This window comes from Hyaena hyaena, unplaced genomic scaffold, assembly GCF_003009895.1.
Source record: "Hyaena hyaena isolate Hyena2069 unplaced genomic scaffold, ASM300989v1 scaffold_96, whole genome shotgun sequence".
In the NCBI taxonomy this organism is placed as follows: Eukaryota; Metazoa; Chordata; class Mammalia; order Carnivora; family Hyaenidae; genus Hyaena; species Hyaena hyaena.
The window spans coordinates 632,032-649,795 of NW_024080729.1; the positions used below are offsets into that span (position 1 = coordinate 632,032).

A 17,764-nucleotide genomic window follows, 5' to 3' on the forward strand; every position below is an offset into this window, starting at 1 on the left:
TCTTGATGGATAGACCCCCTTCACTATGATATAATTCCCCTCCTTCATCTCTTGTTACAGTCTTTGGTTTAAGATCTAGTTTGTCGGAGTGCCTGGGTGGCTCAGTCGGTTGAGCATCCGACTTCGGCTCAGGTCATGATCTCGTGGTCTGTGAGTTCGAGCCCCATGTCAGGTTCTGTGCCGACAGCTCATAGCCTGGAGCTTGCTTCAGATTCTGTGTCTCCCTCTCTCTCTGTCCCTCCTCTGCTCATGCTTTGTCTCTCTCTCTCAAAAATAAACATTAAAAAATTTTTTTAAAAATAAAATCTAGTTTGTCTGATATGAGTATGGCTACTCTAGCTTTCTTTTGACGTCCATTAGTATGATAGACAGTTCTCCATCCCCTCATTTTCAATCTGCAGATATCTTTAGGTCTAAAATGAGTCTCTTGCAGGCAGTGCATAGATGGGTCTTGTTTGTTTTTTATCAACTCTGCCACCCTCTCTCCTTTGATTGGAGCATTTAGTCCATTTACATTCAAAGTAATTATTGATATGTATTTATCGCCATTTTGTTACTTGTTTTACAGTTGTTTTGTAATTTTTCTCTGATCCTTTCTTCTCTTTCATGACTTGTTGGCTTTATTAAGTGATATATTTGGACTCCTTTCTCTTTATTCGTTGCATATCTATCACTGATTTTTGATTTGCAGTTACCATTAGGCTTGTATATAACACTTCTGCACACAGCAGTCTATAATAACTTGACGGTTGCTTAAGTTTCAGATGATATTTTAAATAATATATTAAAATTCCAATTTTTAATTGTTTGTTGTGAGCATATAGAAATACAACTTATTGTTGTATATTGTCCTTTCATCCTATGACCTTGCTAAACAAATTCACTGGTTCTAATAACTTTTTTGAGGATCCTATACAGATGGTCATATCATTTACAAATAAAGAGAGATGTGCTTGTTCTTTTCTAATCTGGAGATGTTTTATTTATATGTATGTTTCTGTTTATTTATTGCCTTACTGCACTGACTAGAACCTCTCGTACAATGTTTGAATGGCAGTGGTGAGAAAGAACATCTCTGTCCTATTCCTAATCTTGGGAAGGAAGTATTCAGAGTTTCACCAATAAGTAAGTATAATGTTATCTTTTCTGTAGATCTCTTTGTCAAAATGATAAAGCTCCTATTCCTAGTTTACTGAGAGTTACATCACGAAAGGGTTAAATTTAGTCAAATGCTTTTGCTGCATCTATTTAGATGACTGATGGTGTGTTTGGTTTTTAGTATGTTAATATGGCAAAATAAATTGATTGCTTTTTCAAGAGTTCAGCCAACCTTCCATTCATAGAATAAATGCTCATTGGACTTAACCTGTTAAAACTTTATTGAGAAATGTGTGTCAGCGCTCCTGACTGGCTCAGTTGGTAGAGCATACAACTCTTTATCTCAGGGTCATGAGTTCAAGCCCCACATTCAGTGTGGAAACTACTTAAAATATAAAAAGGAAAAGGAAAGAAATGTGGGTCAATGTTCCTAAGACATGCTGATCTACAGCCTACTTTTATTATAAGGTGTTTCTCTGGTTTTGATATCAAGATAACATTATTTTTATAAAATGGTCTGGGATATATTTCTTCCTTACAATTTATGTCTTTGAAGCAGTTTTTGTACAATTGGTATTATTTCTTCCTTAGGTATTTGGTAGAATTTACCAGTAAACCCATCTGGGCCTGGAGTTTTCTTTGTAGAAAGGTTTTTAACTATACATTTTAGTGAATCTGGGGATGGATATGTAGGATATCTACTTCTTCTCAATGAGGTTGTATGTTTTTCATCTACATCATCAAATGTACTTGCAAAACATTGTTTCTAGCACTCCCTTCTTATATTTTAATGTCAACAGGGCCTGTGAGGATGTTTCCCCTTTCAATCTGGACAGCAGTAATGTATGTCTTCTCTTTATTTCCCCTGATATCTCTGGTAAGAGATGTATCAATTTTATTGATCTTTTCAAAGAACCATCTTTTGATCGGTGCTGGATTGTAACAGAATTCGTAAGTAGATTTAAGGATGCATTTCAGTGTTGGTTTGCATTTGGAGTTAGAGCCCCCTTTTATGGACCCAAATCTTTAATAGCATCTAATCACACATAGAATTACTGGTCATTCTGATTAAAGATGCCCAGCTGAAAAACATTCACTTATCTCAGTCTCTTTATAAAGCCCTTTAAAACACAAACTTTCACTTAATCCTTATTTTCAGCATGATTCTTCCACTCACAGATGTGTCTGGTGTCCTCTAAGTCTAGGCAATTCTGTGTTTCACACTTTCTAAACACCAATTCTTCAGTCTTTGGCCAGTGTGAGGTGAGTGCAATTGTCCACCAGTGTGATTTTGGAAAGAGTACCTGGAGGTCTGTTTCTTTTTTTTAAAATTATTATTATTATTTTTTAATATTGTGAAGTTGGTTTCCATATAACACCCAGTGCTCATCCCCACAAGTGCTCTCCTTTCTTAAACAGACTTACAAGCATCCCTCTGGTTTTTGCCTCTACCTTCACCCCAGTTTCCATTCCTGAGCCCTTGGAAGATGCTGCGACATACACTACATTGTCTTTCAACTCTTCCCACTGTCAGTTTACCTTGCCCAATGTGCTAAATCAAGTGCCAGACTTACCTTGCCCAATGTGCCAAATCAAGTGCCACTTACCTTTCTGCTTTCTTGCTTTCAAAATGCTGCTATTGCCATCCAGTCTCCTGTTCTGAGTTGATGCATTAAAACAAAAACAACAAATGCAGGGTGCCTGGGTAGCTAGGTTGGTTAAGTGTCCGACTTTAGCTCAGGTCATGATCTCATGGTTTGTAAGTTCGAGCCCTGTGTCGGGCTCTGTGCTGACAGCTTGGAACCTGGAGCCTGGTTCAGATTCTGTGTCTCCTTCTGTCTCTGCCCTTTCCCTGCTTGTGTCCTCTCTCTCTCTCTCTCTCTCTCTCTCTCTCTTTCTCTCTCTCAGAAATAATAAACATATAAACTTTAAAAAATGCTTTTGTTGCTTTGCAGTTTTAGGAAAAATCAGAGGTAAATACAATTTTTAGGAGGCATGCTTTACCTTCTCTGGAGCTAAGAAGAATTGGGAGCTACACTCTGGATAAAGGGCACCAAACTCAAGGGCATTTCTCTTAGAGACAGGGAAGCTGGGCCCTGCCACATGCAGGAAGCTGGGGGCTGAGGTGACAGCACTGGACTGTCTGAGTCTGCTACATGTAAGAAGGACCCCATATGCTTAGTTCATTCTCTAATTATTCTGACATTTCCAACAGGGAAGTTGTAGGATTGATCTGCTATTTCATCAAGAAGAATCTATGTTCTCTACACTGCTGCCTGTTCTCTTCAAGCATCAAGATGTACATCAAGAGGTATTGCCAACTTATTTATGCAAGATTTCACTTAGGCCACTACAAAAGGAGAAGAAGCCAAGGGTGTCTTGCCAGTTTCCAGCAAGGTCAATATGCAAAATTCTACTATACTTTGCATCTATGCCTTTAAAAAATGGTATTAGCAGTTGTGCTATTTATAATTGGTTTAATATTCCCCCACTGAAGAGTTCATGAAAGCTTATATTTTTCTCATTAAAAAAGAGGTCATCTTATTTCAAGTATGTATAAGTCACAGTACTTACCATAATCAGTAACATAAAACTCATACATGGTCTGATTCGTGCCTTTAGGTATTTCTGGTAAGTCTAACTTGCTTTGATGATTTCGTAAAAAGGCCTCAAGCTTTTCTCTGCTGTCCAATTCCAAAAGGGCTCCTAAACTCCACATTAGGCCAAACACAAATAATTTATGAAGATGTTCGACACAAGAAACACCACCTTCTTCTTTGGAGGGAATTAAACCTTCCAGTAGAGTGAGAGACTGAAAAATATTTGAAACATAATGAAATAAACTTTGGTGTTAAAATTTTGGAAATAAAAAAATGTTTAAAAATATTTATTTATTTTTGAAAGACAGAGTGTCAGTGGGGGAGGGGCAGAGAAAGAGGGAGACACAGAATCCGAAGCAGGCTCCAGGCTCTGAGCTGTCAGTATAGAGACCAACACAGGACTCAAACCCACAAACCATGAGATCATAACCTGAGCTGAAGTCAGATGCTTAACCAACTGACCCACCCAGGTGCCCCTGAAATAAAAATTTTTAAATGACAATAAATTTAAAAGAAGGAGGAAAGGAGGGAAGAGAAAAACATATCTCAGGATGTTGCTTGATCACTGTCTAATAGCAAACAGCATTTAGAGGAAGGTCATCCTGGTTTAAAAAGGCTGCAAGGACTAGCAGAAAAGATGCCAAAAAGGAAACTGGAAGGTGTAGTTTCTGTCCCCAGCTCATGTCACTCGCCTCACTGAGCTTATTTCCTGATCTGAAAAGTAAAGGGCCTAAACTAGATGTTTACTTCCTTCTCCTTCTCCTCCTCCTTTTTACTTAGACTAGATGTTTTGTAAGGTAGTTTCTGGATCTAAAGTTTAGTTACTCCAGGGGCGCCTGGGTGGCCCAGTCTGTTAGGCATCTGACTTCAGCTCAGGTCATGATCTCACAGCTCATGGGTTTGAGCCCTGCACTGGACTCTGTGCTGACAGCTCAGAGCCTGAGGTCTACTTCAGATTCTGTGTCTCCCTCTCTCTGCCCCTCCCCTGCTTGTGTGTGCTCCCTCTCTCTCAAAAATAAACATTTAAAAAAAATTTTAATTTCCTACATCAGAGATTTTATTTCTCTTTACCTTTTTGCAGGACTCAGCAGACTGTGGCCCCAGGTGCCAGCCACCTTCTTAGCAAATAAAGTTTCACTGAAACACAGTCACACTCATTCATGTAGTCATTGTGTCTGGTTATCATTGCAATACAACAGTGGATGTCAGTGGTTGAGACAGACAGTTGTGCAAATATGTGCCTAAATATTTGCTACCTGCTCATTTATGGAAGTGTGCCACCCTTCATCCAGCATCATAAAGAAATGTATCTCCAGTAAGACATCCTCAGTCTTTCAAAACAAAATTAATTCACTTCATTTCCTCATTCACACACTGTCTGGCCCATAGATTGTAACACTTCTGTTATGAATTTTAAAGTAATTGCTAAACAATTCATTGATTTGGGCCTCATGTATTACTTCTAACCTACCATCCTCACTGACCAGCATCCTTTATTAAACTAAGAGAAAATCAAGGCACCAGATTGGATACTGACAGGTCACCTACAGCCTAGAAGCAGGAGAGCCTTTCGAAATCTATGATTAGTTCTGTTTTCTCCAAAGACTGTTAAGAAAAGCTGAATGTTTGGTGCATCTCCTCTGGAAAACAGTGTGGAGGCTCCTCAAAAAATTAACAATAGAACTCCCCTATGACCCAGCAATAGCACTGCTAGGAATTTACCCAAGGGATCCAGAGTGCTGATGCATAGGGGCACATGTACCCCAATGTTCATAGCAGCACTCTCAACAATAGCCAAATCATGGAAAGAGCCTAAGTGTCCATCCACGGACGAATGGATCAAGAAGATGTGGTTTATCTGTACAATGGAATACTACATGGCAATGAGAAAGAATGAAATCTGGCCAAGTGTAGCAACATGAATGGACCTTGAGGGTGTTATGCTGAGCAAAATAAGTCAGGCACAGAAGGACAGATACCATATGTTTGCACGTATAGGAAGATTAGGAGGAAATTAACAGAGGACCATGGGGGGGAAGAAGGGGGGAAATATTGGGGGAGAAGGAGAGAGGCAAACCATGAGAGACTCTTGAATGCTGAGAACAAACTGAGGACTGATGGCGGTGGGGGAGAGGGGAAGGGAGGTGATGGGCATGGAGGAGGGCACTTGTGGGGATGAGCACTGGGTGTTATATGGAAACCAACTTGACAATAAACTATTTAAGAAAAAAAAGAAAAGAAAAGCTGAATGTGGGCTGGGGTGGGGCTAGGGAGCGGAAAAGACATAGGCACAATGCTAGAAACTACTAGGAAAACTGTTTAAAGGTTTTCCTCATCTGGTATTCTGTAAATTTGCAATGCTGAGATTGCCATTCGAGTCTTCTTGCTTGTCACCAGCTCCTCTTTTGCGCTTTTTGGTAGAATGCCCTGCTTTACTTATTTATTTAGTCTACTGTCATTATTGGATGTACTTTCCGGGAAGGTTACTAAGCTTGGCAGTGGGGAAGACAGCTCATTCCTCTTCCCCTGACAACACCCACCCTTGGGAAGAGAATATAATAAAACAGATGTCAGTAACAACATTAATGAAATCTTTAATAAGAATCCAACTTCTCCAAGCCTTCACAGCCACATCATAAAAATATTTCTATGGACTGTGGGAATTTCCTATTTCAGATGCTTCTAAACTGTGAGTAGGTGGGGGAAAAGTCAGCCTACATAGAGAATGTCCACAGTCTTACCTGCATGATATAGTTGCACTCCAGGAGCTGCATTTTTGGATTGAGGTTTAGTTTCATGAATGTATATATATCTTCAAATATTTTATCATACAGAGTTAGGAACACAGAAGCTTCCTGTGCGGTTCTCTTCTTCAGCCACGCCTGCGGCGAAGAAGCAGAGCTTCAGTTTACCAAGTACATGAATCCCGGGAAGTCGCTGAGCACACACTGGCGTGGGGCCCTGTTCCCACCTGCAGTATTGGCCTCCAGCTGAGCGCCGAGCTGCTGATGTAGACCATGCCCATCCTGGAAACCGTGGCGGGAGACGCGTTCTCAATATTGTGGACTTCAAACAGAAGCTTGCAATTCGGAGCCATGGGGATGCGATCTCCGTTAGCTAAGGTGAGAGTTTTATTGTCGTCCAACACAGAATTCAGGTTCTCAATCCAAATGGCATCCACGGGACCATCTAAAATGAGGAAAATGCTTTCACCTGCAAATAATGAAAAGGGAAAAATCACTTTTCACCTGCAAAAAAACAAAAAATTTAAACACCGTGGGATTAATAAACTGGCAGGGTGGGGGGGTGAGGGAAGGGGGAAAGTTCACAAAGGAGGATTGAGGTGTACCTTTTTTAGCTTTTAATGTTTTTCTCCACAGAGTGGAAAAAATCCCATCCGTCCAGTCATTAGTAGCAGTGTCCAGTCTGCCAAACATCTGGGGCGCGGTGATCGCTTTGGGGTTCATTCGCATCTCTCTGTGGGGCCTTCCGCACTCCGTCAGTGCCTTCATCAGGATTGTGATGACAGTCGTCTTCCCAGAACCGCTGGGCCCCAGAGTCATTAAACCGTGTCGGACCAGAGACGTCTCATATAACTGCACAATGAGGCAATCAGTGGGAAAATGTAACTAATGAGTCTCTTGCTGACACTCACAGCAGCGTGCTGAAATTTAAAAAGCTTTAAATAAGCTCTTATTAAAGTAACTAGTTCACTGTTTAAAAGATGAGAAACAACATGTGTTTTTTCTACTAGATGTGGCTAGCCGATTAGCACCACCTTATAAAATGATGTTAAGTGGTAAAATTATGGCAATGTGGTACTTGCATTACGTTCTGGAAATAATTAATTCAGGATCTAGTTATTGCTTCTCAGACTATTTCTTGTGATTTGGGCTTGGAAGCTTTCTCTGTATTCAATGTGATGATATCGCCTCCTGGTGGTGGAAAGCAGCAACACAAACCATCACAGTGAATACCCGGAGTGATATATTCAGGAAGTGCTCCCAGGAAAAACTGACAAGGGAGTGGGGGAAGCAGGAGGGACAGGAAAGGGAAGTCAGGCAACGTGTGATTGAGAACACAATCCTGTAGAGGGAAGCCTTAACACTTCTCCTGCGGGGTACCCTGGAATGTAAGTTGCACCTGCATCTATTCCACCTCGAAATACGGACCTTGAATTTCCTACTCCATCACCCATTAGTCCTTAACTAACAGGAGGTTGGTTTGGGGGTGGGTAGGAAATAAAGTCCCAGTTACTGCCTGCCATTTGTGCCTGCTAACAAAAGTGACTCCAGTCCTCTGGAAGGGAATGGTGAATATGGGCTATTCGAATCACACAGAAGCCAGGAAAGGGGCACATAGTTATGGGCAATGAGGTTCAAGGAGACATGCCAAGAACTGGACAATGTCTGTTACAACATCATCTCTATTGTTTTCTTCATAAAAATAAGAAGTTAAAAGCTAGCAGCTGGGGCTCCTGGGTGGCTAAGTAGGTTGAGTGTCTGACTCTTGATTTTGGCTCAGGTCATGATCCCAAGATCATGGGATCAAGTCCCACCCTGCTTAAGATTCTCTCTCTCTCTCTTCCTCTGCACCTCCCCACCCCAAAGAAAAAAAAACAAAGCTCACACCTGATAGGAGGCAGAATTTATTCTAACATTTTAGATAGAAATGGGTTACTACTGTAACCCATAGTTTAAATGCAATAGAGACACTGTCCATAACACTATATTCAAGAGTAACGCTGTTGACACTGAGTAACACCATAATATTCCAGTCCCCTACCCACTGAGTTGACTACAACTTTTGTACTCAGTATATTCAGTACAGAATATAGTATATTCATGGAAGATTTTGGAAAGTTTCCCAGAAATTAAAAAAAAGTGTGTAATGGTTTTAAATACATGGATGATGAAAAATACTTAAACATTTCTTCATATATTTCCCTGTAAAATTTGGATGTGTCTCATATACTTGCATTTCTTATAATCTGGCAAGTTGAAATACGTATTGTTATTTTCCAAATGCAATTTTTAACACTGTCCATGACTTCAACTCCTTCATTTCCAAATGCCCTAAAAAATACCCCTGAAACATCAGGGCCATAGAGATTTCATCCTGCATCCCTGCCAATCCTTCTTGACTTTGCTGATTAACTGTTGGGTGGTTGTGACAAGGATGAAATGTAATGAGCAAAAAGATACCAAGAGACACAGGCAAAAGATTCAGATTTTAGTGTAGGCATGAACTTGCCCACATCCAAAACAGAAGCAAAGTAGCACTTCCAGATTCCTTGAGCTCCATGTCCATGAAGGTACTCAGCTGTGGGTGAGACTGCCAGACTGACACAAGAAGCTTGTGGGATCATTCTATCTTCCCGGCTTTTTATAACCTACTATCCCCTCATAACTGGTCTTCAGATTCTAGTTACTATCTGCCCTTCTACCAGGTATAGGTAACCTCAGTAAATTATAGCTAGTTTCCTGAGAGGCAGGGTAAAGTCATACTATCTCTCTGGGACCATCATTTTTGCAATGATGTGTTTTAATTTAGTTTCGAGGCACCTGGGTGGCTCAGTCAGTTAAGCATCTGACTTCGGCTCAGGTCATGATCTCACAGTTCATGGGTTTGAGCCCTGTATGGGACCCGGTGCTGACAGCTCAGAGCCTGGAAGCCTGCTTCAGATTCTGTGTCTCCCTCTCTTTCTCTGCCCCTCCCCCTTCTCAAAAATAAACATTAAAAAACTAGTTTAGTTTCAATATTTACATGAAGACTAATATCCTGAGCTCTTCTCTTCAAATGAAGACCTTTAACAACACACGCTTACCATAACAGATTAAAATTTCTTTACCTGCACAAGTTTGAGATTCCAGGGCGGGTGGTTAATCAAACCTTCTATCTGAACATGTTTGGCCACTGCAGCTTGCAGCTCCGCATAAGTACTACTATCCAGCTGCAATCCTGGAAACAGGTCATTGATTAAGCTGAGGAACAGGGGTTCATCTTCATCAACCTGACACGGCAGAGAATACAGTTACTTCTTCAGTCAGTAAATAATTATTGACCAGCTACACAGCTCATGGTACCTATCACTGCATGCCCAGAAAATTACGTATTACTCTCCTACTGAGACTTGTATCCTGTGGACCCAGCTCCTGAACACCACCACTGAATCCATGTTACCTATGGCACTGTACCCAAAGCTCTTTGACATTCAACATCCCCTACAATCTACGGCTTCAACGTTTGATCTCACTACTTTCTCATATGAATGCACTACTTCTCACAAACAGGTGTAGGCATTAATCTTTTTTTTCATTTTTTTAAATGTTTATTCATTTTCACGAGAGAGACAGAATATGAGCCAGAGAGGGGCAGAGACAGAGAAGGAGACACAGAATCTGAAGTAGGTTCCAGACTCTGAGCTGTCAGCACAGAGCCCAGTGCTGGGGCTCGAACTCAGAAATGGTGAGATCATGACCTGAGCCAAAGTCAGATGCTTAACCAACTGAGCCACCCAGGTGTCCCTGCATTAACCTTAAAAACATGCAATTAGTAGTCCCAACCCCAGGAAAATAGAATACTAAAATTTCATCTAAACTGCCCAGCCCATCTGACATTGGCTGGAAAACTCCATCAGAGCAGCGTTCTGCCGCCCTTATTAAGCTGTAGGTTTGAGTCAACTGACCCTAATCCTCATTTGCTACATCTTTAATGTCTCTATCACCCCATCCCCAACTGCTGACCCCTTCTGATTTCTCCTTATTCTCTGGGACTCCTCTGAGGCCTTCTGGAATTCTCATCTAGCAGTTTCAAGAATACTATTACCAAGGGAGGCGCTGAGGTGTACTAGAAGAGACAGGATTTGACATCAGAAAGTTTTGTGGATTTTTGTTCTAGCTTCTCAACTGACCATAATTGTGGGTGAGTCCTCCGAACTTGGTTCCCTCATAGTAAGATAGCAATGAGCACACTAGCCATTCATATCCCACAGTGTCGCACAGTGTTGCTGTGAGACCCAAACAACACAATACCCCTGAAAAAGCTTTGTGATACTAAAGAACTACATGGGTGTTAGTTGTTAGTTCCTGTAACTAGAACCTGAGCTTCCTAAGAACCACTTGTTCTTAGGCATAGACAGGGCGTAGACACAATATGTAACACATAGAAGCCCTTGAATAAATCCCGTACATACCTGTCCATTACCTACTTCAAAGAACCTGGCTATAATTGTGACAAGCATGAAAGCAGTGAGATAACTATTATCATCTTCACAATGAACTTTCAGTGCACTTTTGGAAAACAGAAATGGTGTCGATGGTGGGGAAGAGACATAGCTGAAATAAGTTCAGACATGTTCTGAGAAAGCAAAAGTTCTCGGGGTTCTCTGTGGATCCAAGAAACCTGGACTTTCATGTTTAGAATTTGTGTTACATTCTAAGTAATAGTAGAAGACTGGACTGAGGGGCGCCTGGGTGGCTCAGCCGGTTGAACATCTGACTTTGGCTCAGGTCACGATCTCATGGCTCGTGAGTTCAAGCCCTCGCACCAGGCTCACTGCTGTCAGGGCAAAGCCTGTTTCATATCTTCTGTCCTACCCCCTCTCTGCCTCTCCTCCCCTCATGCTCTCTCTCTCTCTCAAAAATAAATAAAAACATTTTTTAAAAACACACAATTATGAAAAAAAAGAAGAAGACTGGACTGAAATTTGGGGGCCAGAGCCCACCAATGGTTTTATGGTTCACAACTGGTAAGAGGATGCATTTCCAGCCCATGTTGGACAAAAGGCCACAGGCTTTTTGCCTTCTGGAAGCACAGGGCTAGCTTCACATACCCACTGTCCCTGTCTTTATTAATACTCAGCTCAAACTAAGACCCCACACGTCAGCTAAGTAGGGAAAAAGACCAGGTGAGAATCTTAAGAAGGGATTTCAGGGACGGGAAGGGTACCAGTTTGGAAAGGTTCATGTCTCTCAGCCCTCTCATGACGGTGCTTAGTTCACTGTCTTCTGGTCTGGATCTTTTTTGAGATCCAAGTGTCCTCAGGACAGACAGGATATTTCTCAACCCAAAGTCGTAATGAACCTAAGTGGGGGGAGAAAAGATTGTTTAATCGAACAATTCTAAATGCAGACCCACTCGGGGCGCCTGGGTGGCTTAGTCGGTTAAGCATCCGACTTTCGCTTGGGACATGATCCCGCGGTTCGTGGGTTCGAGCCCTGCGTCGGGCTCTGTGCTGACTGCCAGCTCAGAGCCTGGAGCCTGTTTCAGTCTGTGACTCCCTCTCTCTCTCTCTGACCCTACCCTGCTCACACTGTCTCCTCTCTCCTAGAAATAAATAAAACATTAAAAAAAAAATAAATGCAGACCCACTGTACACACTTAGGTAGATATGCCGATCTGTACCCATGGCTGTGTGGAGGCGCAGAGCTGAGAAGTTCTATGAGCTCAAGTCTCATCTTTCTTTTGACTGCAAAATGATTCTTCCATACTCTGAGAATAATACAGTATGAATGGCAAATCAGCAAAAAGATTTACTTTTAAATTTATTTATTTATTTTTGACAGAGACAAAGAGTGCAAGTGGGGTAGGAGCAGAGAAAGAAAGAATCCCAAGCAGGCTATGCACTGTCAGTGCAGAGCCTGATGCGGGGCTCAAACTCCCAAACCATGAGATCATGACCTGAGCCGAAGGTAGACACTTAACTGGCTGAGCCACCCAGGTGCCCCCACAGCAAACAGATTTAAATTTAACCTGTTGGTTATCCACTCTGTGATTGCATTTCTATAACATTCTTGGAATTAACAAAATTATAGAGATGGAGGAAAGATAGGGGCTGCAAGGGTTAGGGATTTGGAAGAGAGGTGAGTGTGGCTATGAAGAGATAGCAGAGACAGAACAGTCCTGTTTGTTGATTGAGATGGAGGTTATATGAATCTGCACGTGACATCATTGCATAGTACTACACATACTAAGTGTACTTGTACACAAGTGCATGTATAACTGGCTAACTTTTAATAAACTCTGTGGATTGTACCCCCGTTTGTTTTCTGTTTTTGTCATTTGTTATTGTACAATCATTATAAAAAGTCAACAATGCAGGAAACAGGGTTCACAGGACCTCCTCTACATTTCTTTGCAACTTCATTGAAATTCCATAATCATTTCAAGCTAAAAATGGTTTTGAAACCACATACATACATACATATATAATTATAAATGCATCTAAGAAACGAGATGAGATATATATTTTCTTAACTCACGGATGAACACTCATCAACATAAAACTGCAAAGTGAAAAGATCAAGTTCTACAGTGAGGGGAAGGATAAATTTACAAAGTTACCTGTTTGGTAAGCTGCTCTTCACAGAGTTTGTAAAGAACGTAAAACTTCTGAGCCAAAATAACATTTTCAAGAAAACCACAGCTTGCAAGTTTAACTCGCATAATGATCTGAAAATTAAGGTCATAAGATTTTTCAACAACTTAGAGAAAAACAAGTAAAGAACATAAATATCTTATGCTTCTAAATCCCGGTACCTACCTGTCTATCAGGAACCATCATAGCAACAGTTCTAAACTGAATTTTTAAGTTCTCTGGTAGTTCCTGGCGCCCAGCATATCCCGGATTCTAAAAGTTAAAATTAGTTTAAATTATTGATATAATTTTCACTTCATGAATACAAATACATTCAAATTCCTCGTTCATATTCTAAGGTGGTATTGAAAAACATTAGATTCATAAAACAACCCTCCTTTCTCAAAAATATGTATTGGATTGTCCGTATTTTTTAAGGTCACATTACCCCCTCATGCATATTTCCATTTTCATTATACTAACAAAATCACACACACACACACACACACACACACACACACACACACACACATGCGCGCGCGCATGCGCGCACGCACTTCGTGTAGCAAAAATTAAGCATCTATGTATCAACTGGTTAAGAAAATAGAAAAGAAAGATACATAAATATCAGGCTAATTATAGTCTAACATAGGTTATTGAAAAAGGAAGAAAATTCAGGATTTCATACAGATCCGTTTACTTAGGTAATTCTTATTTTATCTTTTCCATTATTCTCCATGGTCAGAATTATAAAGTTCTCTGGCTGATCATTAAAAAAAATGGGGTGTGGGGAAATAAAGATGGAAATAGTGGGGAAAATATTGAAAAGGGTGAAAAGTAGAAGAGGAAAGGAAGCTAAAGCCTCAAGAGCAGCAACAGGTTGAAGATATATGAGACCCAACAGTTCCAAGGGAGAGGTTAGGGGTTCAGAGACCAGTCAGGCAAGGAGGGGTCAGTTGTTTTAGGAAAGTACATTAAAAAACCTTCAGTCCCTGAGCATTTATTGGGCACTGTCCATTGCCCAGTTACCTTCCTCAGTGCTGCAAATAGAGAGGTTACTGGTTGCCTCTCGCTATTCCTTCTTTTCTCTTTTCTCAGTCATAGAACCCCAGATGCAAACTGGGTACCTCACCACCCAGATGAAACACTACATTCCCTAGCCTGCTTTGCAGCTGGTGTGATTAAACTTGACACTGGAAGATGCAAAGGGGTACATGATATGATGCTTGTTTGAAGGGAATGATTCAATCAATTGGCTGCAGCAAAATAGAGATGCTTCTGTAGAATCTTGGGTTATAAGGTGAATTGAAGATAGAACTCATGATGGTGTAGAAACATAGGAGGAACTTAAGAGAATTAATCTTTATGTGTTAAGCTACTATTTGTCATGTCTCAGTTATTTACAGCCTAATGTAATATCTAATTGATATTTCCAATATTATTCTTAATCCAAGGGGAAAGTTACTCTTCTTTTAAATTGTTCTCCACCACAGTATTATACAATAAAATTTTTCATTCCATTTCCTGAGTTATAATAACTGATCACTTCTGGATTATTATTATTTACCCCCAAGTGTTTTCCTTATGTTTGCTTATAATAAAGCATATCAGAAAATTCCTTAATTTTGCTTTTTATAATGCATCTTTGTCCACTGGGGCACTTAAAATTCAGATTACATTGTGTTATCTTGCAACACAGAGATTTAGCTGTATAGATAACATATAAAAATATTAGGTAAAACTAGTTCAAATTAACATCACTTTTCCAATTCATAGACTTTCCTATTTATTCATGCCTTTGATTTTCTTTCTTTACAAGATTATATCACAATGCTCTGCCCTCAATTACATGGTAATTGAATTTGTTACAATTGCTACGGGTCTTTTGTGAATTACTTTGGCTCTTTTAAATCATTTCCATCATCCTTTATTATGTGTCAGAGAAAAACCCAAGTGTAAAGGTTAAGTAGTTGGATTTTGACATTAGACAGAAAATAACCTCTTTCTCTGACAGGCTATGTGACTTGAACAAGTTTTTAAATCTCCCTAACCCTGAGATAACTCAGTTATAACATCCACCATACCAATGGGGTACAGGTCTACATTTTCCTGCTCTTTTGAAGTTAGGTGTGTTCATCAACTCACAATAGTCATGTGGCATGAGGGAGAAATAAATCTTTGAGGTTTTGAGCCACTGAGATTTGGGGCTGGTTTGTCTGATACAATACAGAAATACAATACAATAAATACATTTAGCCCAGCACCTTACACATAATAAGTGCTTGCTAAAGGGTAGCTAGTATTATCATTAACATTTTGTTATTTCGTCTCCTCTCGAGGCTGTTTTTACTACTCAAAAAATCATATGACAAGAGAGAGTAACTCATGACCTCTGAATTTTCATTGATTTACTAATATAAGCTTTCTTTTATTTAAGTCTATAGCAATTAAACCAACAAAATTGCATTTAAAGATCATTTTCTTACCATTGTTAGGAAAATTCCAAATTCTGGATTCAAATCAACACAATCACCATCAGAAAAAATGAACTGTTTTTTTCTCTCCTTTCTTGCTGTCAAAACAATATAAATCTGTTGGGCTGCCACTGATAACACAGGCAGTTCAATTCTGTTAAATTCATCAAAACAGCCCCAAGAACCCGACTGTGCAAGACCTGGTATGAAAAACAGTTAATTTGAAAAGGTTTACTTTGTAATATACCTTTTGGGTAGCTATCATTTCTCTAAAAGTGCTCTCAAACAATTATATACAGAAATACAATTTATATAAACTTTCATATCTGGCTGTTTATAAAGACATATTTAATTCCAGTGATATAAAGAAGTTTAATTATTTGTACATCATCATGAAAATAGGGCACTGCCAAAATGAAAGAGTAGACATGTCATTATACCCAGGGATGCTGGAGGATGATAAGATTGGATTCAGTGGGGAGGGGGGTTGAAGGAGCCATGTTTGAAGAAACAGACAAAATAAGGGATGCCTTGTCTGCATCAGCTCATTCTGTTTCTTTCTTGTTGCAGAGAGATACATGGGGATGCTAGGTGAAACAGAAAATGGTCAAAGGGATTTTTATTTATTCTGTTCAAAACTCGATACAAAGAAAGACTTTTGTATTATGAACATCACTCCTGTCTAATCTCTTAAGGATGAAAAACTTCATTATCTTCAGCTACATAAACTGTTCTTCTTTCTTTTATTACTGTCTCCCTTCCACCACCACCCACATCCCCAGTTTTTCTTCTCTCTCCTTTGGGCATTTCCGTTATACAGATGTTCGAACTTTTATATGTATCCCTATTACACTTGGGCTTTTCTGTCAAACCTCCCATTTCTTTCTCTTGTATTCAATGTATTTATTACCTTGGATAGATAGTTTAACTCAAAAGAGGTTTTTAATTTACTTACATTTTCAATTTCATGTTATCCCAATTGTTATTTTGTTCATAGCAACTTGTCTTTCTTCAATCAGTTGTATGTTATAAATTATTGAATCCCTCTGAAGCTATTGATTGCATTAGTCTTTTCTTCTGTTTCCTCTATTAATCACTTTAGTGGTCTCTCGCCTGTTTGGGACAACTCCCTCAGATATTTTATGAGACTTTGTTATCTCTGTGTGTGTGGTTCCTTATCTCAAATGTCAATCCTGGCTTGCAGGATGTATGCGTGCCTCTGGTGATTTGGAGGAAGGAATGGGAGAGGCATGTGAGCTTCCCCTCTGGGTCTGGGGCTTCCAGTCTGCCCTGGGTGCATGGCTTGCCTCTCTGACATGAGGCTCCATCCGAGGTTTATGTTTGACAGGACTCTCACTTCAGAGGGCTATGCAACAACGTTTGTGCAAAGGAAAAGTACTAGAGATGCCCATTTCCTTTTCTTTTTTCCCTGCCATCTCCTATCATCATGGCACCCTAGGATTTACCTTGTGCTCTTGGCTGCTCTTAACCATCCCCAACCTGCAAGCTGGGAGTGATCTACAGAACCCTTCTCTTTGATTAAGACATGATTCTCAGGGCTCAAAAATGGTTTAACTATAGGCAACTATAAAGAATAATATAATGAATACCCACATACCTACCTATCAACTCTTAACAATTTGCTGAGGATTTCATTCTAAAGAATAAGATATTAGAACCACAGTTCACATCCATGTATGCTTCTCTTAGATCCACACTCCCTCCTTCTCCAGAGGGAACCTCTGTCAAGAATTTGATGCCAGTGGCTCCAGGGGTGCTTTCTACTGCTGCTCGTGGATGCCTGGATGATTCAGTTGGTTAAGCGTCCAACTTCAGCTCACATCATGATCTCATGGTTTGTGGGTTCAAGCCCCGCCTCAGGCTCTGTGCTGACAGCTCAGAGCCTGAAGCCTGCTTTGGATTCTGTGTGTCTCTCTCTCTGCCCCTCCCCCACTCGTGCTCCGTCTCTAACTCTCTCAAAAATAAACAAACATCAAAAAAAAAACTTTAAAAAATGAACTACTGTTCATATGCATGTGTTCATGAACACTATATATTTTGCATATTCAAGATTTGTATTTGTGTATCTATCTACATGTATAGGTCTATACAATATTGTATATATCCTCTTGAAACTTGATTTATTTGTTCAGTGTTATTTTTCTGAGATTTATTTAAGCAGATACATATAGATCTAATTCACTATTTTATATTTGTAATGTTTTTTTTTTTTT

At 40.0% G+C, this 17,764-nt stretch overlaps 1 protein-coding gene across 1 annotated transcript in view; it reads right to left on the minus strand.

Annotated features, from left to right (window-relative positions):
• DNAH8 (dynein axonemal heavy chain 8) overlaps positions 1 to 17,764 on the minus strand; it is a 318,105-nt gene that overhangs the window by 161,455 nt on the left and 138,886 nt on the right. Inside the window, exons 41-49 of the mRNA XM_039235325.1 lie at positions 15,543 to 15,730; positions 13,243 to 13,329; positions 13,044 to 13,151; positions 11,649 to 11,783; positions 9,550 to 9,711; positions 7,048 to 7,294; positions 6,670 to 6,911; positions 6,440 to 6,580; positions 3,673 to 3,910 (exon numbers count right to left, since the gene is read on the minus strand). Coding sequence (XP_039091256.1) covers positions 3,673 to 3,910; positions 6,440 to 6,580; positions 6,670 to 6,911; positions 7,048 to 7,294; positions 9,550 to 9,711; positions 11,649 to 11,783; positions 13,044 to 13,151; positions 13,243 to 13,329; positions 15,543 to 15,730 — 1,548 coding nt within the window. The remainder of the gene's footprint in view (positions 1 to 3,672; positions 3,911 to 6,439; positions 6,581 to 6,669; positions 6,912 to 7,047; positions 7,295 to 9,549; positions 9,712 to 11,648; positions 11,784 to 13,043; positions 13,152 to 13,242; positions 13,330 to 15,542; positions 15,731 to 17,764) is intronic.